Genomic DNA, 24,340 nt, shown 5'->3' with positions numbered 1-24,340 from the left:
AACTGCTGAAGCAATTTCAATGAAATTTTGTATAAACCTTCTGAGGCATAAGGACAACCAAATTGTGAATTAGATGGTCCCCAATCCCCAGGCGGCTGTGGCAGGGATCAAAAGGGGGTAAAATTGACTAAACTTTCAAAAATATTCTTCTCCACTCACAGATGAATTATGTGACCCATGGGTCTCTCGTTTCCCACTTGGGATGGGGTTAAGTTTACTATAGTTTATATAAGGAAAACACATTTCTGAACATTATTTGGTCTTTTGTAATAGGAAATGAGTCAAATGTTGTCAGAATTATCAGTATGGGATGGCCATTGAATCATATTAACAAATGTTCCATGACTGACCCACAGGGGCCTTAGGGGCGGTGTAAAAAGGGGTCGAATAGGCTTAAATTTCAAAAATCGTCTTCTGAAATTCTGGAAATGGTAGAATCATATACTCTTCAAAGATAAAAGATCTTAAAGTCTTTTACAAAAATGTGAATTATATGACCTTGGGGGTCTCTTGTTTCCCCCTGGGGTTGGGGTTAAGTTTACAATTGTTTATGTAGGGAAAACACATTTATGAGCATTTCTTGCTCAATTTTCATATGAAAGGAGTCAAAAATGATTAGCATTATTAGTCTGATATAGTATTTTAACATTATATCAAATTGGTCCTGAGGGGCGAGGCTGTACCTGCTTAATCGAATTAATCAACGATTTTTGAGTATCAACGAATATCAAAATACTTAAGAAAGTAGTGAAATTTGTCAATATTTTTTGTTATATGTTTCATAAGGAATGTATAACAATACATTTACGTCATATTTTGCTTCATGGTTATTAAACATTTAACATTTAATTAGCCTCACTGAATCCCTTTAAAAATTCAATGATATAAAATACCAAACATTTTAGAATAAAGATAAAAAAAAAACAAAAAAAAATCAAAATTATAATATGAACCATAAATGAAATAAAGATTTGTGACTGCAACGATCTGGAAGGATGAAGGAAATAGAAGCTCCGGAGATGTAAGAGTTCTTTGTCTCATCGACATGAGAACGCCAAACAAAAGCTCAAGATCGGGTCAAGTCATGAAACAGATCATGGGTTCTCGAAGCATTTCAGAGATCTACCGAGCTTTTTAAATAAATGAAGACTACAGAGCTATAGAATATCAAATAAAGAATTAACATTTTATAATACGATAATCGTTTTTATTTGAAGCGATCACTCTTTAATTTATGCAAGTGCAATTCTTAGGGCGCCATACTGTTACAGTCATAATGTAAAACAGAAGTTCAAAGTACGTAAAGGAAATACATTCAATGTTAATCATTTGACCACTGTTTTACAGGAGTAACCTATAGCAGGATTAGTTTTAAACTCTAACCATATATGGATACCTCGCACATGATTATCTTAGCCGACGTCATCTTTGTTTTCTTGTCGGGAAATGAACACTACAAAACACATGGTCACGTGGTCACCTGACTTCCGGGGATTTAAAGAGTAACAGTACATTGACCCAGTGTCTAATTTGCTAATACATATTTCAAGAATATGTCAAGTTTTGTTTCATTAACATCCACGACGATAAAGCAGTATTTAATATCTAGAATGACCGAGTACCTTATCATAGGACTCTCATATACAGTCCTGTTGTAAAGGCTACAGGTTTCCTTCCCATTTACGGATTTACATCTCCCGAAACCAAAGGTATACCATTGACATGCCTTATCACAAATGTGATCACGGATTGTTCAAATGTTTATGGTGGTAGACGCCTAAATCCAAACCTCAAATGTGGCAATGCAATACCAAAAAAATTAAAATCGATGGATTAGAAAAAGGACCCAACAACTCAACGATTTAATAAAGCATAGATGCACAATGTTTGTAGCAAAACAACTGAGTACCTCTTAATTCCATATGGTTAAGGCACATTGATCATCAACTGACTACACCCTTCAATTCACTGAATTTATAGTACAGCATGGTCTTAAAAATGTAAACATGTCGGCATACTTTATTCTCTTGAATGAAATATACAAAGAAATAAAATATGTATTCAGGGCGACCTCCGTCCATGACTGGATAACTAGTTTCGTGGAAATAACAAAGAGGATATGTTAACGGAAACTAAACAAAGAGTTCATATCGTGGAAATTAAGTTATTATTGAAAGGAGGCCATATATGGTTTATCATGACCTCAGTAAATGTATGAAATTTAAACACAACAAATCAAACGAGCCATGTGAACTTTCTAATATAGGATTTTGAACTAATTCGCTTGATAATGTGTATACCCGGTTCGTCTTCCTGGAAGAAATAATTGTTTGAAGGAATTGGGTTGGAACGTTGAGATTACATCTTAAGCGCGTCGGAGGGAAAGTATGTGGTCATCTCAAGTGGACTCTAAACCCTGTCCTCATGCGACCGGTCGGAAAAGTGTAAGTACGAAACGAATACAGTAAGGAAGTCCTTACAGTCTTACATCTATAAGTACTTGTTAACCACCAATAGTTAAAGCGCTCACTCCTTCACCGCATTTCACGACCAATCAAAAAGCGTTTTGTTTTTAATGGTGGCAGCAATCACCCCTAAATTGTGGTAGGGATGGAAGTAAAGTAATGGTCTTGCAGGAGTTCTTGATATTACTCTTACGACAATTTCAAACAATTGTTTTAATTACATGTATATAAAAATAGGCAAAACCAATTAAAACAAATATATATCACCCCCAACATTCGTCTGGGATAAGCATGCTAAACATATAGTTTAATCTTCATTCCAAGTTTCGTGATCAACCTTAGTATATCAATCTAACAAAAATGTTGCCGAGACACACAATAGTCAAAATAGTCACCCTCCGCAACACGTTACCCACACTGGATGGTGTCCTTAACTGACCCTGGCTGTTAATAGGACGTTATTGTAGTGTAACAAAGTTTTAAAAGATATATCACTGACAAGAATTTATTTTTTAAATTGAGAGGTATGGGAACATGCGTTGTGTTTTATTAGCTTTTAAAATTACCATTAATTATCTACAGAAAAGTTTTCTTTCTGCAAAATTTAGCATGCTATATTACTGTAACACAAATTAATAGATACACAAAAAAGGGTAAGAATTTAGATAAAAACTTATAATTAATTTTTCTTTGTTTTCATACCAAATCTGGCTTTCCGATTGGCCAATAATTTTTTGCATACCACTATGAAAAAAAAAATCGAGAATGGCGCGGAACACCTACGTTATCGTGACGTCACAATAGAGACATTGACGTTGCGTATTGATTCGGGAAAGAATCCCTTGAAAAACCACTATAATGTTACATTTCAACACACTTCATTTTATCAAATACAGTATAAAATTAATTATAAGTGTTGATGTCACTATTTATTTATTTTATCGGGGTATGAAAAAAAATTGTTTGCAAACTTTTGTGAGAATCCGCGTAATTTTTTTTCATACCCCGATAAAATAAAAAAATATTGACATCAATGCTTAAATAATTTTTTTCCTTTATTACAAAATGTATGTTTATTTGAAGTGTCTTGGTTATATTTAAACCAATTCATGTGTAGGGTTAAATAATAAAATATTTCCCCATATTTATAGCAAACACTTAAGCGGGACAACCTAGTGATCTCGCCATTCTATTTGAACTGTCCTATATTTAAAAAATATATTTAGATAACATCCGAATGAGGGCACTGATACAGTACAGATCACAATGATGATACTTATTAAGACCTTACGCCTATTGTGACTGCTCTCGATTAAGTACTCTATTTCCCGCTTAATGAATGACAATAAAGCGCATGCGCGAATGCACGTCGCCACTTAATAATTTTATGTTGTCAATGATTGCAAGGTCCGGTCAGAAACAATACAAAACCTATATTCTAACATTTGTTCTTGAACTTAGGACCAAGGACTTGTTCGAATTAATATCATAAAACGAAAATCGGCCGAGGAATAGGGAATGTAAACGAGCGGAAAATAGATAGTAAATTAACAAAAATCAAACATAAAGTCCTATTTACACTACAAGTTAAAGGCCTACTTCCTTTCCGAAACGGCTTCTAATTTTTAAGATGGAAATGTAAAACGAAATAAATAATTTTTTAGAGTCGCAAAAGTTATTAGCTTACCGTTAATACTATCCTATCATCGCCTTATGGACAATTTCATTAAATAAATAATGTTAATTTTCATAACGCCTGTCGTCTTATGCTTATTGCATTTATTTGGTGTTGCAACATCATCTATGGCCATCAATATATATTTCCGACTGTTGTTGTTGATTTTAAGAAACTCAAAAGTTTGGTTTCAGAAAGGTAGTGGACCTTTAACGAAAAGATAAAATGAGAAAATTATATAAATTACAGAAAAAGGCTCATTTACAAAAGGATTCCTAAAAAAATGAAATTTCAGAGAGCTCCAATTTTAGACGTATTGTGCTTTATTGAAACATTGGGCCATGTTTGTTTTGTTTGTTTGTTTGATTATTTTAACGTCCTATTAACATTCAGGGTCATGTAAGGACGACCTCCCATGCATGCAGTGTGTAGCGTGTGTAAGTGCGAGGAGCGTGGTTTAGGAGACTGTAGTATGTTCGTGTTGTGTCTTCTTGTATAGTGGAACTGTTTTAAAGTGCTATATCACTGTATCACTGGAGACGTCGGGCAATGACTGGCATAACAAGAAACGTGTAATAAATAGTAATATTAATCAATATTGAATAAAACGCGATCATGTAATGCCACAGATAGGCGATATCTATTATACCGAAGATTTACTTTATACCACCAATCTACTTTCAAGATCCACTGATCAGCTATCTTTTCCAAGAAACACCAACGGTATTATGGGTTACTGATAATACCTTGTTAGAACTTATAAACAAATCATTCAGGAGATTATCGGAATTCCCATGAGAATGATGTTCTGACTAGTATAGGAAGTATAGAATAGTATAGATCTTGTCAGAAAGACATCTTAACTTAGCAAAATAAGCTAAACCTACAAGTATAATATACTTATTAGTATTTTTGTTTTATTTTGAATTAATCATGTTTTAAATTACTCCCCATTTATCACTAGAATGTCATTTTACACGTAAAATGAGGACTATCAGATCACATTAAGAATCAGTTTCTTACTTCGATTTAAGGGTGTACACCTCTGAGAAGTCAAAAAAATTTTGTATTAAACTTTTTTTCTCTATAGATTTTTGGAAAAAGGAGTTCATACCATAAAAGAAAATGGAAGAAAAAACATATGTCCGTGTGCTTGTTTTTGAGCTTTTGTCACTCAAAGACACCTAGTTGACAAAATATTGGATTTTATGGGAATTTTGCCGTTTTGACCATATAAGATAGAGATTAAAGCCATAATTTCCTAATGAGGTGTTTGATATGTATGAATGTTTGTAAGTTCATTTTCTAGTAGTCTTCTTTAAAAATATACCAGTTTTGATCAATTAGACTAATATTTTTTCTCAGAATAACAACATATGCTACCCCTACCCCTTAATTTTGAGCTACAAAATGCACCATTTTCAGCCATTTTTGCCAAATTTAACACTTTATAGAAAAAGTTCTGGTATTAAACTTTTGTTATTATTTTGCATATCAATAGGGAAACGGTTGTTCTTTCTAAATCAGGAAGAAAAATTGGGGGTCCGTGTGCTTACTTTTTTGCCCCATTTGAATTTTTGTTATTTTTCAGTATTTTAGAGTAAAAAATAAAAGTGCCCAAATTACCATTAAGTGTAAAAATAAAGTCACAAAAGTGTATCGTTTCACATATTAATGCTCAATATTTTAATTACTACGAACCTAGTAACGATTTGCAGCAAAAATTAGCTACATACAGCTAAAAATGCTGGCGCAGTGATGATTTAATTAAAAACAATTTCAGTAAAAAATGGTAAAACTGTGGCTCTACTTGAAGCGAAAAAAGACGCAATTTCAAAATGGCCGCCAAATGGGCCATTTCTAAAAATCCCTGTATAAAAAAATCTACTAAAAATAGATATGTAATTTTTTGACAAAATTTGCTATTGGCAACTTGCTACAGATACTGATAAATTATATTTGAAAATCTCATAACTTCTTTGATCTATGTTGAAACGAGACTTCAACGGGACTGAAACCTCAGAAGAATACATCCTTAAGCTGATAGTATGTTGACATCAAATATGTTCTTCAAGGCCATCTCTGATTATTTCACATTTAATCACATGGTTACAGTACATTTCTGTCTAAAGGTCAAAATGAGTTATTCCCCTTGGTTCACAGACTTATTACTGCATGTTTGATTTTGATAACATAATGATAATCTCTCAAGCTTCACAAGACAAGGTGGGCCATCGTGCGTAAAAAAGTCATCGATACATTTGGATTTCAGGTTTTAAAATTTGAACTCGAGGTACCTGAATGTTTGAATGTTTTGTTTATAATAATCAATCTAATAGGTAGATCCCTGTAAAATCGATCTTCCCTGTATTTTGAAACACATTGCCGCTCTTGCTTTGCTATCATTTTTGGGTATTTGGCAAGGGGACCCCTTGTGTCCATCTTTTGAACATATCTTTTTTTATTTTTCAATTATATTTGTTAATATACGATGCTTTATTCTTTATTCTATACCCATTGATAATGATATTTATTAATTATTTTCACAATAAATTGATTTTCAAGCTAAAAAAAATCAAAAATTTTAGAAGGATAAAAATTGAGGATATTGGGTTTGGTCGAAATATTAGGCATGTCATCGATTTTGCACTTTTAAACCATTTTAAAAACATGCTATAGGTATAATCTTATAGAAGATTCTTTAAAAAATTGAAATCCCGGAAAATAGCTTTTAATAGGCTGAAATGTAGCCAGGAGAATCTTTTAAAAAATCAATATTTGCCCTAGATGACTGTAAATTCAAACTTGATCATAAACACAACGATACAACAACAGTTAGTGATAGAATTTTGTAAACTTACATATATACTGTAAAATTAGGGCATTTTTATTCTTGCATTTCCACTAACAGTACAAAACGCATAACAACTAGATATGCTTTTCCGTGAAAGAAATAGTTTCTTTTTTAATATCAGAAATCAAATAATTATTGGAAAGAAACATATTTTCGCTAGCAACTCCATCTCTTATGTAGACAAAACTATTTTAAATTGAATTAAAAATGATTAAAGAGGGAAACAGTTTTACATTTGATTTTGAAATCATATATGTTTAATCTCAAAATAATACCAGCACCACAAAGGCTGCAATATTAAATTTAGCCAATCAGAGAATTTTAATTTCGTGACTATCTCATTCGGCATACCCCATGACCTATATGTACCAATTTTCACTTATATCTATTAATATCTAAATTTCAACTAATCAGAGGCCTCAATTTTGTTTTCATGGCAATTAATCTTTTTGAAAGTGATACCTCGTTATTCAGCAAATTTCATAAGTCCTATATACCAATTTTCACTTATATCTGACAAAATCTAAATTTCAACCAATCAGATGCCTCTATTTTGTTTCCATGGCAACCAATCTTTTTGAAAGTGATACCGTGTTATTCAGCATACCTCGTTACCTTTATATACCAATTTTTACTTAATTCTGACATCATTTTAATTTCAGCCAATCAGAGACCTTCGTTCTGTTACCATTGGCAACCAATATTTTCAAAAGCGTTATCATGATATTTAGCATTTAAAATTATTACTGTACACTATTTTCATTTACATCGGACTCTGGAATCATAAATTGGAAATGTATACTAACAAAGAGTGATCCGTTGCAACCTGCACTCTCTATTTTCAATTCACTCAAAAACTGTTTTCCCGGATTTTAATTTCGAAACTAACTAACACAGAGACAGAAAATGTCATGAGAGTTTTTTAATGGGGGGGTAAAATTGGGGACAAAACCCGTAACAGGGTGAAATGAGATGACAAAGAGTAATGTTTCGTTTTCGTATTTTCCCAAAAGTGTTAATTTTTCTTAAAATTGTATGGTCTATAACTTTCGCTCTTTTTGTCATATTGAAAACTGTTTAAGTGTTATACATATTTTTCTCCGTCTGTCTGAGTTTCAAACTTTCTAATTTTACCACTTTTTATAAAGTTACAGCACTGGAAGTATTTTTAATTATAAAAGTGAAAAATCTTTTTAACGTGTACACGTGAAAAATAGGCTCGAAAGATGCCGAATCATTCCGAACCCTTCCGAATATCGTCGCGACAATCTCGAAGTAAAACAAGAGTTGTAAAACCAAGATAAAATGTCAACAATTTTTCATAAACAAAACATGTGATCGACCGCAGCAGACTCTATCTACAAATAATTCAATTTTGCTTGTTACGAGCATTTTCATTGGCTTAAAAATTTACTTTATCAGCCCATAAAGGAAAAAATGGCGTCGCCGTTTATAACGTTGAATCTGATTGGCTGAGATGACGGCGTAATGATTTCATAGACAAAAGAGTCCCAAAATGAATTTTAAATGTTGAAGAGATTATCTTTAGTAAATTGAATTATAAGGATTAATTTGAATAGATTTTTTATGTTATGGAGATATAACACAAAAATCTGAGTGTACTCTCATCATAAACCGCTTCGCGGTTTATTTAGAGTACACTCAGATTTTTGTGTTATATCTCCATAACATAAAAAATCTATTCAAGTTAATCCTTAAAGAGAATAATGCTCGCACATTACAATATTTGATGCACACAATATTTTACGGCAACGTGTAAATTGGATGTTTCTAATACTCAATCTTTGGGCATATACCAGCATGATTTGCTCATAAGATATGTGCGCTTACGCTACTTACCTGGCTCACCACGTACAGGTCGTGTCGAACGTCAGCCACGTGCTACGATTCGGAATCCGACAAAACCCGAAGAAACTGAACATGGCGGTGATTGAAGGCGCTTTATTCAAAACCAGGAATATATGATTCCTAGATTTCGGCTCTCTTATAGGCCGACATATGCTTTTGGGGAGCTAAATCATCAAGTTACATGTCAATGTTTAAATATCAAATGTTTAATTTACATATCTTTACAGTGAAATAAGCAGCAATATAACTTTATCTTATTTAAATCTTATTTTAAACAAAATTTTCCGTTAAAAATCTAAAAGAATTATATATAACATATACGGTTTACTCAAAGGATTTATGTGTAACAAATGTTAAATATTTAACAAAGGCTAAGCTATTTTGGCATGTTTGTGTAGGTAGTTTAAATGAAAATGAATACGAAGAATTCAGAAAAGGAAATTGTAGTGTCATTTTAAAGGGACAACTAGTGGTTCTTTCAATATGCAAAGTTTCAAGAAAATTGGGCTGTGGACAGTTTCTATTGGATTCTTGACATTAGCTTGAACACCACCTTTAGCCAATCTCAGAGGATGACGCAAAAAGTTATTTCGATTGGCTTATCAAAAATGAAGTCTTAAGTTGTTTCATAACTTCGAGCAGGTCTTAGATCACTAAAGACAAATCAAACAGCTATTTCTACAATTGTCAATGCCTTTTTAAAAATCGACCTTTAAGTGTTTAGAAAAAGACTGAAAAATCTAGCATTTCGAGCTCAAGTATATCACACGACTGTAAGAACGACTCCCCATGCGTTCTTACAAACAGACATTAACTTGCTTAAAGATGCTCCATGGCCGACAGAGCTTCTATGATACTCATCATTTCAACAATATTGGTGTTTAATAGTGTACACTGTATATATATATATATGTCTAATTAACACTAAAATAATATGGGATAATGTATTTTGCCTTTGATGTATGCGCAATTAGTACTTCATTCAACATAAGACATAGTTCCAAGGATTTTTTTCGGGACTCAATTATTTTCAATATCTTTATCTTGAAGTGAAATTAGAAGCTCAAACTTTTCAATGGTTTTAATGGTGTAAAGTAAGTAACTTTTGTAACTGATAAAAAATACTAATTTGTCTGTTCCTATTATTTGATAGAGAAAAATACCACTCGTCAGCGGTGGAGCACCTTTAAAGTATCATTATCGAAGTCTCTCAGCACTCACTCGTATCATAAATATTGCCTTAATCTGTTCGTCTACCAATATTTACAATTATGATTTCAATGCCAATAAAGATCGGTAGCTGACAAAATTATTTACGGTCCTACACTTAAAAGGGTCATGATATATGTGGAAAAATTGACCACGACCCAGACACAAGTGTCTTGCACTCAAATGTAAATTTATATTGGGCAGTATATCTGGTAAGACAATTGGTGCTGACAGCCCTTCAAACTGATTGCTACCGAAAATAAATCCTTTAACAATGCTAATCTGACAGTTCAAAATACAATAACTTCCAACGTTGACAGTTAATAGAATAAAAGTTTATTTGATACGTGTTTTCGAGAGATGCGAGTAAATGATTAAGAAAATGGACTAAATATCATTGAACATAATAAACACTGAGGACAACTACATTATATTGTTTTAACTCGTACATGCTCGATACAAAGTACCGACAGATGGATGCACCTGGTATAACGGTGTCCCGATAATATACCATGAACTGCCTTCCACCACGAAGGTCGTAACATACAATAAAAAAGTACTTCAGCTTGTCACTATTCCCCAATCCTTTGTTCGTGTAGACGTATTTTAACTTTTGGACACTGCTTTTTTTGTGAATCACAAAAAACGCTTGATTTAGAATAATTTCTTAAATTCCATACAAGTGTTTGATGGAGCGGTAATGATTTATTAATGATGCATATAAATGATATTTTCATCAACATTGGAAATAATATACAGTGTGTATTACACACGGTAAAGTAAACTTCGATAGACAGCTGCTCTATTTCTAAGTCAAAGTCTGAATTATCTTACGGTCAAGAGGGTACATCTTTGTATAATTACACACTTGCATGGTAGTAAATATTATACGTTTATTATACCATGACCACTAGGTGACCAGAGATGGGGACAAAGTGTCCGAACTCGGCATAACAGCTAATTTGGTCAGAGATAACAGTTTATGGCACACTATATGACGAATATAACTGTTATTGTATCATTGGAGATTAAGGGTGTATCTACGGTCACGCACACCTATTGTAAAACCATTAATTTTGTATTAAATCGGGTATCCTGGGACCTGGTCAGGCAAGAGTGTGCGAGACATAGCCACACCTTGACCATGGGAATGTCCAAAAGAGTACACCCGGAAGTGATAACGCCCCAGGAAGGGGGCGGGGACACGGAGGGACAGGTTGGTTTTGTTCATTCCCCGGGGTATATTTACCTTTTTTTAATCTACAACATGTATGACTGTCACTAACAGTACCAAATCTATTCATCATAATGAAACAGGTAATATGTTGGTATATGTCAGTTAGAGATGGAGACTTTAACTATACTAAGTTTACATTATTTTTGTCTTTGGAAGACCAATCTAAGAAAAAGTATTGGCTTTAATTTAAGCTCATGTAGAGTTTAAGATTAGTCGTAAACTTAACAGTTTCGTAGATTTCGTGAGCCAACTGATAGTAAAACAAAAAGATGGAAAGAGATAATGTCTTACGTCAGCCATCCGATAACCATCGATAACAATCGGCGCCGGAACACTGAAAATATTTGAATTCTACAACAACGGGCATGTTCTTCCCATGCGAAAGTTGTTCGATAAGCTGTCTTGTTTGTCGGTTTGCGATAATATATAATAAATCTGACGCTGTTCAATTATCACGTCATACATACAGAATACGTGCATCTGTTCTCTTTACGGTGGTCGTCATGCAAGCTATGTTAATCGACTTTTATAAATAGCTCCATGGAAATAAAAAAAAAAAATAATAGTGACATCCGGAAAATACTTTACAAAGAGATGATAACCTGTAGACTTTCAGAAAGGGGAGATAATAACTACAAGAAATAATATTAAATTACAATAGCATCACAAGACAAATGGGGGAGAATTTGTCTCATATATATGTATCAACACTTATTACCAACACTTCATTTTTCTCAGAAAACTTATGCCTTCTACAGATGGCGACTAAATACATTGTATGATCATAATCGTATGTCACTTACCATTTTACATCTCTCTTGTAATAAACAAATTTATACAAACCGACCGTATTTCAAATATGTAAAACTTTGTTAATTTCAACGCACAACAAGAAATCCAATTGATAAACAGATGCCGTCATTGCTGTTTACAAATTGTACATAGCTTGATTATTTTGTCGCTATTGGTTAGTACAGATTAACACTTAGACAACGCCTGGCTTTGTACCTGCTGGTGTCACAGAGTGGACAGCGTAATTTACGATGGTCAGTTGTAGCTGACCACTGGCCAGTTGTTATAAAGACCTGCGGTAAACATTTGCTTTCTGCCAATCAACTCTTAACCTTTAAACAAGGTACAAATATAAGACTGTTCTACGTCCATCGTGTTTACAGTTCTTGCCGGATTTACCAGTTAATATTCAAAGCATATTTGTCCTATTATAGCAAGCAAAGAAAGGAAGTAGAACTATTGACATAAATCACGGTGAAATCAATGGGATAACACTACCCAAAAACAATCCAGTCAATGGTTGTGTGAAGTGAATATGGACCGACATTTGTGTTTCTTTATCGCCTAAATTGATGACATTACGCAAAACAATCTACGATTATAGTTTTTAAAAACAATTGGAAAAATATGAAGGTAAGTCGATATGGGATTAATATATCATTCAAATGTATATATCTGTCCTTGAATAAGTATATTGAACTTAACCTTTCACCAGTTTAGAGAAAGAAATGAATGTGTGACTGCTCATCGCCTTATTTAGGAAATTTTCACTACTGTACAAACCCAGCTCTATTATTATGAAATAATCTTAGACTTAAGTTTTGACTTAGCCAATCATAAATGACGTAACTTTTTGTAACATCATCTTTGATTGGCTAAGTTTAAAATTGAGACAGCTTTTGATTTAAGTCTTTTTCATGATCCTTGGCAGGGTCCGGCACCATGAAACTTTTCTCAGACAGATTGTTTACTCAAGTCAATGTAAAATCATATACTAAACATCTGTCTGGGAATAGTTTTATAGTGCCGGGGACTCATCTTTGTAAGAAAACGCATTACGTCTTTTAAGAAATGTTTTACTTCTCTTTTCAGCGAATTTGGTTTGATTGTATTGAATTCTTTAACACTACGATTCATATTTGGTTTAGTGTATTTGTTTTGTGTACAAAATTAAATACTAATTCTAATATTGTTTTAATGAAACCATCGTTTACTTTACAACACAAACTTATCTATTCATCAACCTATTATTATGTTTTGGCGAAAGTCCGTTAAATGAAATATATTTCATCGTCATTACGAAAGCACAGTAGAAAGAAAAATCTTTAGCGAAATAAACATGATTGTTCTTATCACAATACGGCAGTTATGTTTTAATGGGTCGATTCAATTTTCAAGGAAAGGAAGAACAATTGTTCGAAACGCCAGAGGGTCGTTACGCCAACGTCACTGTATTTGTGTATAATTCCAATTACAGATTGATGAAGATTTGTCAGTGACCTTATCAAACAGCTCATTATTTGTTCCTTTCCCTTCCCAATCCTTCCTATATGACTTGTTATACATTGTTGTATCAAAATATTTACACTATTATCTGCATACAATTCAAAGAATATTTTGACGCATATTAAAAAGCACGTATCCCTACCTTAAAGATGCTCCATCGCTGACATAGCATAAATGATATTCATCGTTTAAACAAAAATTGGTTTTTAATCGTGTATATATATGTCTAATTAACACCAAAAAAAATAATATAAAATAAATTTGTTTGCCTTTGGTGCATGCACAATCAGTACTTCATTCCATATAGGATATAGTGCCAAGGAATTTTTACGGGATGCAATTAATTATTTTTTATATTTTTAACTTAAAGTTAAATAAGAAGCTCAAACTTTTCAATGATAGTAATGGTGTAAAGTAAGTATTCTTTTAACTGAAAAAAGTACTAAATCGTCTGCTTCTAATTTCAATAGAGAAAAATATCATTTGTCAGCGGTGGAGCATCTTTAAGTTAGAAAAAATGCAAAATAATCTGAACAGTTTACCTTTTGATTATTTTACACTTTTACGTGACATATAATTGATATTTACTTTCCTGTTCAAACAGTTCATACATGTCGTTTAAACATAACCTCCCTATCCATCTAAACCACCAACCGTTGTTGATCTAAACTTGTTTGTATACACGGTCCTGTTAAAATTTATTTACATCGTATCAATATGATCCACAAGTTTTGATTGTCCAAGAGATCGCAGGGTTTACATTGTCACGTCTACAGGACTTTTCTTTTTGAATTTTCACCAACATCAGTTAAGGCGGCAGTACATTTCATTTCGTACTTTGTATCTCATCAACACCTACCTATAGCACTACTTCATACTGTTATAATTAATTTTTCTTTGTTTTCATACCAAATCTGGCTTTCTGATTAGCCAATATTTTTTTTTGCATACCACTATGAAAAAAAATCCGAGGATGGCGCGAAACCCCGACGTTTTCGTGACGTCACAATAGAGACATTGACGTTGCGTATTGATTCGGAAAAAAGAATCCCTTGAAAAACCACTATAACGTTACATTTAAACATACTTCATTTTATCAAATAGAGTATAAAATTAATTATAAGTATTGATGTCACTATTTTTTTAATTTTATCGGGGTATGAAAAAAAATTGTTTGCAAACTTTTGTGAGAATCCGCTACGCGGATTCACACAGTTTGCAAACAATTTTTTTTTCATACCCCGATAAAATTAGAAAATAGTGACATCAATGCTTAAATCATTTTACCAACATATCTTATTCCTATCATCAGCAAATACTAGTATTCATGTAGTTCATAAATTCATATGATGGTATACTAACAGCAAATTGAGTAGAATTGTTGCACACTTGTTGATGATGTACATTTTAACCCTTTTCCCAACCCCACAAAACATATTGCCATGGTCACAGTACTGAGAACACTACACATACTTTTTTCTACCAATTTTAAGTAAAATGATTTCAAAATACAAAATTTTATTCTTTAATGCAAACTAGGATATTTACCGTAATAAATTCAAAGACACATTTTTCATTTTATTTTAGGGCAAGACGTTAGGAGGTATTGACAATAAAGCGTTCTCTGATTTGGACAACGATGAGGAGAAAAAGGTAAGACTCGACATTCATTTGTTTATGGAATTACAAAATGTTAACCTTTTAATAATGTAAACGAAGTTTGTCGAGTTTACTTAAAACACGTGCGTGAGATGTTGTTGCAACTAGAACTGGGCTTCTGCAGAAGAAAGGAACATATATACTCTATACAATCAAGTATTGCAACTAGAACTTGGCATCCACAGTGGAATGGGACATATATACTGTATACCATCAAGAATTGCAACTAGAACTTGGCTTCTACAGTGGAAGGAAACATATCTACTGTATACCATCAAGTATTCGTTATGAACACATTTTCGTTGTTTCCATGGTTGCTTTGAAACCACGAATATAAAAACAACGGAATTTGTTTTCTGTTCACGAAATTGTATCCATGCTGCAAACCATAAGTAATCCTGACTATAACTAATGACAAAGACAAAGTCCCTAAGATTCATTTAAATGAATCAACGATTTCGGTGCGTAAGCAGCACATTAATATTGAAACAAAACAACGAAATAAATGAATTAATGTAATATTTCCTTTGGCTATTTTTCTACAGTGAATGAATTAATCATTTTTCTGGTTATGATTATATATTTGCTTATATCAATTTTTACTTTAAAAACGGATCTTATTTCTTCAGTGTTCTAAAGAAGGAAAGGACGATAGTGAATTGGAATGTGGCTATGGACCAATAAAGTAAGTACATCACGTACATATCAGTTTTAAAAATACTTAATTAATGGTTAATTAAATTCACAAAACAGTAAAGTAAGAGTAATACATTATAAATACTGGAATATATACTTTGATTGATCCTTCATTCACATCGATTAAAATTGGACTAAGATTTAGTTCATAAAGTGTAATAGATACAGTGGCAAGTTTCATTGAAGATGTGTAAGATGAATCTTTAAGATAAGATAAGTAGGATAAGAAATGATCACCTTGCTTTTTCAGATGTTTCAAGTGTTTCAACAAGATCCAGTTTTATGTTCTCTGGATGTGCCTTATTGGGTTCGTAGAGGGCGCTGCTGTCAACGGCGTTGTCAACATTGTGTTGACTACCCTTGAGAAACGGTACAGTCTTGCAAGCTCACAGTCTGCCTTAATCGTCAGTTCTACAGATATTGGTGCTATCCTATTCGTCCTTCTCGTCAGCTACTTCGGGTCTAAAGGTCACCGGCCTCGCTGGTTGGGAGGGGGAACACTGGTGATGATGTTAGGCTCACTGATATTTCTCCTGCCACATATTTTCTCGGACGTCTACGACGTGTCTGCAATAGGTAAATACTGCAGAATTATTCTTAGTTAGTGAAACAGTATGTTGCATAGCAACTAACTCTGATATGTGATTATATGCCATACAGATATTGTTATATAATTCTCGGACAATGTTTGAATGAACTTTATGAACTAAGAGGATGATAATGATAAAGAAAATTGATATCATTGTCATGAAACGTGTCAAGAAACATTTCTACTATTAAAACAACTATCTAGCTATATCAACCCGTTCTCTTATATCTCTTTAATTTAATTTGAAATTTGTTCTAACAAATGTCCTTTCTCCCAAATAATATGAATACCCCCCTAAAATAATGTTTGATCAGTATCTGATTGATTTTAATATCACCAACTTTCTTTTGCTTTGCATGTTTAATAGAATCGGGTGGAAATGGCACGCATATTTGTGATCCCAACAACCCTGATCCTTGCGCAGAGCAGAAATCCGGTGAAACTTCTGGCTTTCTGTATGTGTTCATGTTAGCACAGTTTGTACATGGTGTAGGATTCACTCCATTCTTTACCCTCGGGACAGCCTACGTCGACGACAATGCCAAAACGGAGTCGACTGCTATATACCTAGGTAATAAAGTAAAACAATTGTATACTTAGCAGCTACCATTGACTTCTAGTACTGTATTTATAAATATAAACTTTATTTATTTTACATCGATTGAGAAACAAGTTTTACAACTTATATAAATCACTCTCGATGGCCCGGATGTAAGCGCGCGAGGGGTCTTAGTGTGGGAGGAAACCGGAGTGCCCGGAGAAAACCCATGTGATCGGGCAGGTGACCCCTAACCTTTTTACGTCTGTGCCGGGGGTCGAACCCCGGCCGGTTAGGTGAAAGGCGAGCGGCTTAACCACTACACCACCCGACCACCCATAGTACTGTATTTTTTTAAAGCATTACTATCACTGGCTGTAGCATGCTTACATGATAACCAAATTGTACATAAGCCCAAAATAAATTCAAATAAAGGCAAAATTGGACAAAATATACCTTACCGAAGTTCCATGAAACGTACAGGGTTAAATTCAGATGCTCCATTACTTAGACGTATAGATTGCATAGAAGAGTTATACAAATCAATGTGGTTAAACTCAGATGCTCCATTACTTAGACGTATAGATTGCATAGAAGAGTTATACAAATCAATGTCAAAAACCATGTCAACTTATAAACTCAAATCAATGTCAACCCATGTCAACTTTCGATCTCAATTGAGAATAAGACGTAACCACAAATTATATCAAGAAGATTGAACGAAGAAGTTTAATTTTAATAAAGAACCAGAAGTCAAATAATTTGATTTAATTTGAATGATTTCATAATAAGATCAAGATGTCAACATTAAAGGATCGTTTAAGGACTTGAATGGTAAGAGAGTGATTCAAATGGCAAAACACTGTTACATTTGTATATTCACACGCCCTTATTTGCTGATGTAATGCAACTCCATGGAATAATATATATATCATTTTAATCTTCAAGATACATTATTAAACATTAACGACACTTTGTATTTATTGTACAAAAACGATCCAACCATGGTTTGTCAAATTACGTCATTGGCGGATTGATTTTACAACAAGAACAAAAACCACGGTAACACAAACACCTAAAGTTGTGAATCCCTACTGGAAACGTGTGCGTAAACCAATAAATCAAACAGGCGTGAAATGTGTTGTTTGGAAAGTCATAACGAGTTAAGTAACATATACGACAGGGAAATTTTAGCACTAAGCCGATTAGAACTTACATCATTGAAAGTATCGTGCGACAATTCGTAATGTTATAAAAAGGAAACTTGAGAGATAATTTCTTATCGGCATTGTTTAAGTACGTCACAAAATGAATTTTATACATCCCACAGTATTTCTGGCATTGTTTTAGCAGCATATAAAAATATTAAAAAGTCACAATGGGTAAGAATATATTTTAGAATATTTCATTGGCGTGTGTTTAAGACAATGGGAATTGAGCAGGCAACATGCCTATACACACCTTCTCCCTATACCAATTGATGATAGCATATCATTCATTATAAATAACAACTATGGTGCTGAAGATACCTTAAATTACGACAATATTTTGATTGACCATACCTAGAGATAAGTGAAAACAGTATATGATATTTTTTTTTCAAAATGTTATATTATCATACAGTTAAACAGTGTAATCTAATAACTCACAAATGTATTATGTTTAAGGTCTTATATACGCAATCACTGCGCTGGGTGTGGCTGCAGGCTTCATTGGCGGGGGTCAGTTTCTTAATCTGTGGATAGATTTTGACAGAGTTGACCAATCGTAAGTACAAAATACATGAACACACCCTTAAACAATAATACTAAAAAATAAATAAATAAACACGTTTACAATTAATGTTACTCCCGATAGTCTAGATTGTGGCCAAAGATGAATTACTCTACATCGTTGCGTATGAAGACTCGTCTGAGATTAGAGGCAATCATAGTCGAAACTTCAATATGTTGTTTTGATTGGAAACGAATGCGTGGGAAGAAAAAAATAGTCAATTGTTTCCATTTCTTATAATCAGAAAATTCATTATTTTTAATCACGTGAAACGCTTGTATAACTATCAAAAGTCGTCTTGGTTATATGTAAAAAAATCGTTAGGGAAATGAGGACAAAATAAATAGGAAAAAAATCATCGTCTGCTTACATAAAAGTCATAACTGAAAATGAAAGTTAGATTGGCACCAATAAATCACACCATGTTTAGGACCATATCTGACCGGATTTAACAAGATAAGATAATGCAATTATTATAACATTCAAGATTAAATACATTTTACCAAACACAGGCTGTATGAGGGGTTCACTCCCATGGACTCGATATGGATAGGTGCATGGTGGGTAGGATTCATCATTACTGCTGTCCTCTTCTTCCTGTTTGCACTTCCGGTCTTTGGTTACCCCGAGAATCTTCCAGGTAAGTCTGCTGTACCTGCTCTTCCAATATCTGTCAGTAAGATCATTATCATTAACTTTTTACTTTTATTTTCTTATCCACTATTTCTTGATAAGCAGAAAAAAAATCTTCTTGATATGCACTACTAAAACAATATATGTTTTTGTGAATGCATGTGCCAAATAACATGTTATAAAAACAGGTTATATTTTACGAATGCTTTACGTTTTAATAATGCATTTTTATCGAATTGTAAATAAAAGAGAAATACAATTTCAGAAAATTCAAAAGGCAATTTGTAGAGCTACACTTATATTAGCTGGGTTTTAAGATTGATGTTACTTTACAGGAACCGAACACATCCGTGAAGCACGGTTAACAGAAAAAGACAGAGCCAGAATAGAGGCTGCGAAAAATGACAGCAGATCGATGTGGCAAAGAGCCAAGGACTTCCCAAAAGCCATATTTGTTCTGGTAAGTTTTATAGACCACATATTATAAGTGAATTTTACTCGACTTAATAATGATTTTAGTAGTATACCTTCTTTTAATGTTTTGAATTGTTTCTCCTTCGTTTAACCCGTACATATCTGTACGTTTATAAGGCTTTAAAAGATATGATTCTATGCTGTTCAAACAATTAATTAACGTTTTTGGTTGTATATAATAGTTTTAAAATGTATATTGTTTTAACGTCTAGCTTAGAAATCCAAGTTACATTTGTATGGTCCTGGGGGCCTGCGCAGAAACGTTAATAATTGGAGGGTTGTCGGCCTTCGCACCTAAAATTCTAGAGGAAAAATTCGACATTAGTCCTGCTGAAGCTGGTCTTATAATGGGTGAGTTAACATTGCGACGGTTTTATAAGTGCCAGTGTATGCAAGATAGAATAATATCAAAATGAAAATGCTTTTTAATAGGGACAAAACATTGAAATGTTTTAGATGTATGATAGGTATTTCATGTGATCTTGTCATCATTTTTGGTAATTATTATTTAAAACGGGATTTGGTGTATCAATTAAACTCAGCACAATACGGGTATTTGTTTCAGTTGTAAGTGAAACTAGTGCGGAAATAATTAAATATCATGTCGACATTAAGTTTGAACTGCTAGAGAATATATATTAAGTCAATAATTTATCAATATATGAAGCAAAGACCAATCGCGCGTTACATGCAACTCAATAAAACACAAGCAACTCTTTAACTTCAAGACCTTTGAAACTATTAACTTCAGACGAAACAATAAATATCTTATGACTAATGATATAGAGGAGAAAATTAATTTGCAAGGTAACATCTAAGTCTTGAAATCTTTTGAAATAAATAAGTAATTAATATTTTGTTTCCAGGAGCCGTGACTATAGGGGGAGGGGCTGGTGGTATGATACTAGGGGGTGTTCTGATCAAGTGCTTTAAGCTGGAGGCTAAAGGCATGCTGCGATTGTGTGTATTGTTATCCATAATGGCCATAGCGGCGGGAGGAGGACTTTTTATCAACTGTCCGGAATTCCAGTTCGCAGGACTGAACCAGCCATACTACCCTGGAGAGTGAGTGAAGTTATCTCTAGTATTTCTGTATTCTAGTACTTACAACCACTTACATTTACATATGTTTAATAATACACCATTAACAACATTTAATACGAAGTAGAGTTTACAAAGTCTGTTTGCAGTTACTAATAATAAAAAGTGTGTTGTTTTTTTCTTTTAAGATCGAGCAAAGTTAACTGTGAATTATACGATAAATTATAATGTCTTTCCTTTTTTTTTATTAAACCTTATTGATTTCCCTGAGCTATATATGAACTTACCCGATGAATGTCTTTCGTATAGTACTATAAACCCGACTGACGTTTTGGAGTCGTCATGTAATGCCAACTGTGGGTGTCGGGAGTATACGTACGAACCGATATGTGGGGCGGACGGACTGACATACTTCTCTCCCTGCCATGCCGGATGTAACAACAACTATACTGCTGAGGGGGCACTAAAGGTAGGTACATCATTATGGCACTTAAGGTAGGTTTATCCGTATGGCACTAAATGTAGGTTAATCAATATGGCACCACATATAGGAACATCATAATGACAAAGTCACAGTAGTAAATATTCAATGACGTTACTTTTAGCAAATGCAATATGACGCCATTATCTCAAAGGTAAAATATGAAGTGACTATCACACATACATATCACATGGAGTCACTGTCTAAAGGCAAAGTGGTGGGGACGTATCTATCTATATAAAGGTAGGAACATTATGACGTCAGTCATCGTGACATTTCAGTTACAATTGCAGATGCCTCTGCGACGTAGCAACGCTATTTTGCCTAATTCCTCATTGTGTTTGCGTCAACAAAGCCCATCTATGGAAGATGGCAGCGGCAAACGGAAACATATGTCGACTAAGTCATTGTCACAAAGATAGCACCATGCATCGTTTGTAATTTAAACATGATTATAACCAACGGATTTTAATATCCACTTTCGAAAAATCTTGTTGCGTGGCACTGTAATATTCATAAATATCGTCAGTTGCAGTTTAAAGCCTTGATTTTTTTTCAATTACAGAAATTTGCTTTTTGTGAATGCATTAGTGATCGACTTAACTCCACTGGTTCGACCCTTGCGCCTTCCGCTCAGTCTGGCGAGTGTGGACAGACTTGTGACCAGATGTACGCCTTTATCATCCTCCTATTGGTCGGCATGCTGTTGACTCTGACCACAGTTACTCCTGCCTCCATGGCCATTCTGCGGTAAAGCACTAGTACTCTCTAACGTTCTGGAATATATCCTATCACTAAATAGCGAGCCATTGATACATTTGGAATATATACCAGGATCACTGTCTTAGTGACATTTCTTTCCACATGTAGTAAGTAAATCTAGACCAGTTTGAAACTGCTTTATCTTATTATCCCGTACACTCCTCTTTATTTGACATTATTTAGTTTGATAAACTTTAAACAACGATTTCATGATAGTGACATATTTGTTTATTTTGTTTGTAGATGTGTACCAGATGAACACAGAGCTCTAGGATTAGGACTACAGTGGGTAGCACTACGGTTATTAGGTATGGATGCTTTATTACAACATGAAACAGTTGGTATAAGTATGAGAAGAAAATATAGAACAACATGAAATTGTCATCATTGTGAAACACTGAGTAAGACATGATCGTTGTATTTATCTTATATCTTATTCCATTGTCTTTTATGTTGTCAGGTACAATACCAGGGCCCGTATTAACCGGATATGTGATAGATTCGTCATGCGCACTGTGGCAGGACCTTTGTGGTATGGAAGGTTCTTGTTATGTGTATGACAGGAATGAGATGGGTTGGCGTGTCTTTCTGTGGTGGATCTCTGTCAAACTATTTAGTGCAAGTGCATTCTTCCTCGCAAGTGTGACATATAAATCCCAACGGCAAGACTCCAAAAAGGAAATAAAGTCTGAATATAACAATGGTTATCAGCCGGACGAGAAAACTACTACAAGCAATGGCGTGACATTGAGTTCGCATAATGGGACTGATAAAGGCAACATAGATAGTATGGCCACTGTTACACACTTATAATTCATATGATTGTATGTAGCATATTGGTGGCAAAATTTTTAATTGAGTAAATCTACCATTCAATATTATAAATGTTACGTTCTAACCATTCTGACCTATCAGACTTATTTCCTTTCGTTTCACCCGGAGTGAAACGAATGGAAGTAACTCTGATAGATAAGAAAGTGACAAACAATGACGTTTGTATTTTATCATATCACGTTCAAATATAAAATTTGCATTTAAAACTTAATCATATCATCATCATTGTCTAAAGTTGGAATTTACCTGCGAATTGTATCGTCAGGTGTTTGAAGCCATATCCACGGAAGATTTAACGTCCTACGGGAAGTAACATATTCCATGAATAATATTTTCACACGAAAACTTGTATTCTCGACAGCTGAGATTTGTCTCTCTTCTGTGGTTGGTGATAAATGATATACTCTGTAGTTGTAACATTCCAGTACCAGGTACCAATCACTGTAGTCAGAATAGTCATATGATAAGTAGAAGTCTACCTTTTGAAATACAAGTTCTATTAGGATTTTCTCTTTAGTATAGGCACCTAATATCCTATTTTTATCAAGATTTATACAAAAAAATAACCCTTGTAAGAATTTTCCTATGATTTGTGATGTCCTATTTTATGAAGCTTCACAAAAAACTTCCATTAAGAATATTAGCCCCGTTATGATTTTTTTTTTCATTTGTGTAATATCATGTTTTATAAAGCTTCATACAATAGGTTGGAATCCTTGTGATATTAAAGTGAAATTATTGAATCATAATCAACTCTACTTTAAAATCATCATTATATACCTCTAATATAAGATTTCATATAAAGAGATGTTACCGGCCACAAAAACCTCCTAGTATTCTTATTAGAATCCGTCCAATGCTATAAAATATGCATTACTACTAGAAATGTAACTTTATTTGAAGAACAAAGTAAATAAAACATGATACATTTTAGCTTCGTTAAAAGAAACCGCCTTTGTAAGTAAGTTCTTGAGTTTTGAAGATAGTAAGGACAATAGTTGCGTATTAAGATGGCACAGAAAATAACTTCGCGTAATGCATTATTCCAAAATAATATAAGTTCAATGAAACTTAAGATTGTTATTTAAAAGTCCCAATATATACAGTACCTTCCGTAATATTCTCAATGTATCTTCAAATAAATGAGAGAATGTTAACTTCAATAAAATCATTTTTCTTATTTACTTTTGTTTTATTCATTGGATTTATCATACAAAGATTACATGTTTATACAATTAACAAGTCCCAACTAT

The 24,340-nt window shown here is 33.5% G+C and overlaps 1 protein-coding gene across 3 annotated transcripts; it reads left to right on the top strand.

Moving 5' to 3' along the window:
* The first annotated feature begins 1,360 nt into the window (after window positions 1–1,360).
* Window positions 1,361–24,271, top strand: LOC138318629 (solute carrier organic anion transporter family member 4A1-like). Of its 3 annotated transcripts, none has more exons than XM_069261171.1 (14): window positions 1,361–2,444; window positions 15,195–15,260; window positions 15,896–15,951; window positions 16,213–16,538; window positions 16,919–17,122; window positions 18,757–18,856; window positions 19,375–19,502; window positions 19,831–19,955; window positions 20,182–20,320; window positions 20,836–21,034; window positions 21,320–21,479; window positions 22,057–22,241; window positions 22,497–22,561; window positions 22,714–24,271. In XM_069261171.1, the coding sequence occupies exons 1-14, from the start codon at window positions 2,388–2,390 to the stop codon at window positions 23,064–23,066; spliced, it is 2,163 nt and encodes a 720-aa protein (XP_069117272.1). In that variant the 5' UTR covers window positions 1,361–2,387; the 3' UTR covers window positions 23,067–24,271. The 3 variants fall into 3 exon arrangements, with proteins under 3 accessions (XP_069117272.1, XP_069117271.1, XP_069117273.1); XM_069261170.1 differs by lacking the exon at window positions 1,361–2,444 and adding an exon at window positions 11,186–11,288; XM_069261172.1 differs by lacking the exon at window positions 1,361–2,444 and adding an exon at window positions 11,954–12,734.
* The last annotated feature ends 69 nt before the right edge of the window (window positions 24,272–24,340 follow it).

The sequence above is a fragment of the Argopecten irradians genome, chromosome 3 (assembly GCF_041381155.1).
Source record: "Argopecten irradians isolate NY chromosome 3, Ai_NY, whole genome shotgun sequence".
Lineage (NCBI taxonomy): Eukaryota > Metazoa > Mollusca > Bivalvia > Pectinida > Pectinidae > Argopecten > Argopecten irradians.
This window is presented reverse-complemented; position numbering and strand designations above follow the sequence as displayed.

Excerpts from the sequence above, each read along its gene's own strand:
- LOC138318629 (XM_069261170.1), top strand. The coding sequence starts at position 11,217 with ATGGGAATGTCCAAAAGAGTACACCCGGAAGTGATAACGCCCCAGGAA. Across the intron at positions 15,952-16,212 it reads TGTGGCTATGGACCAATAAA|ATGTTTCAAGTGTTTCAACA; the intron begins GTAAGTACATCA and ends TTGCTTTTTCAG. Across the intron at positions 21,035-21,319 it reads CAGCCATACTACCCTGGAGA|TACTATAAACCCGACTGACG; the intron begins GTGAGTGAAGTT and ends TCTTTCGTATAG.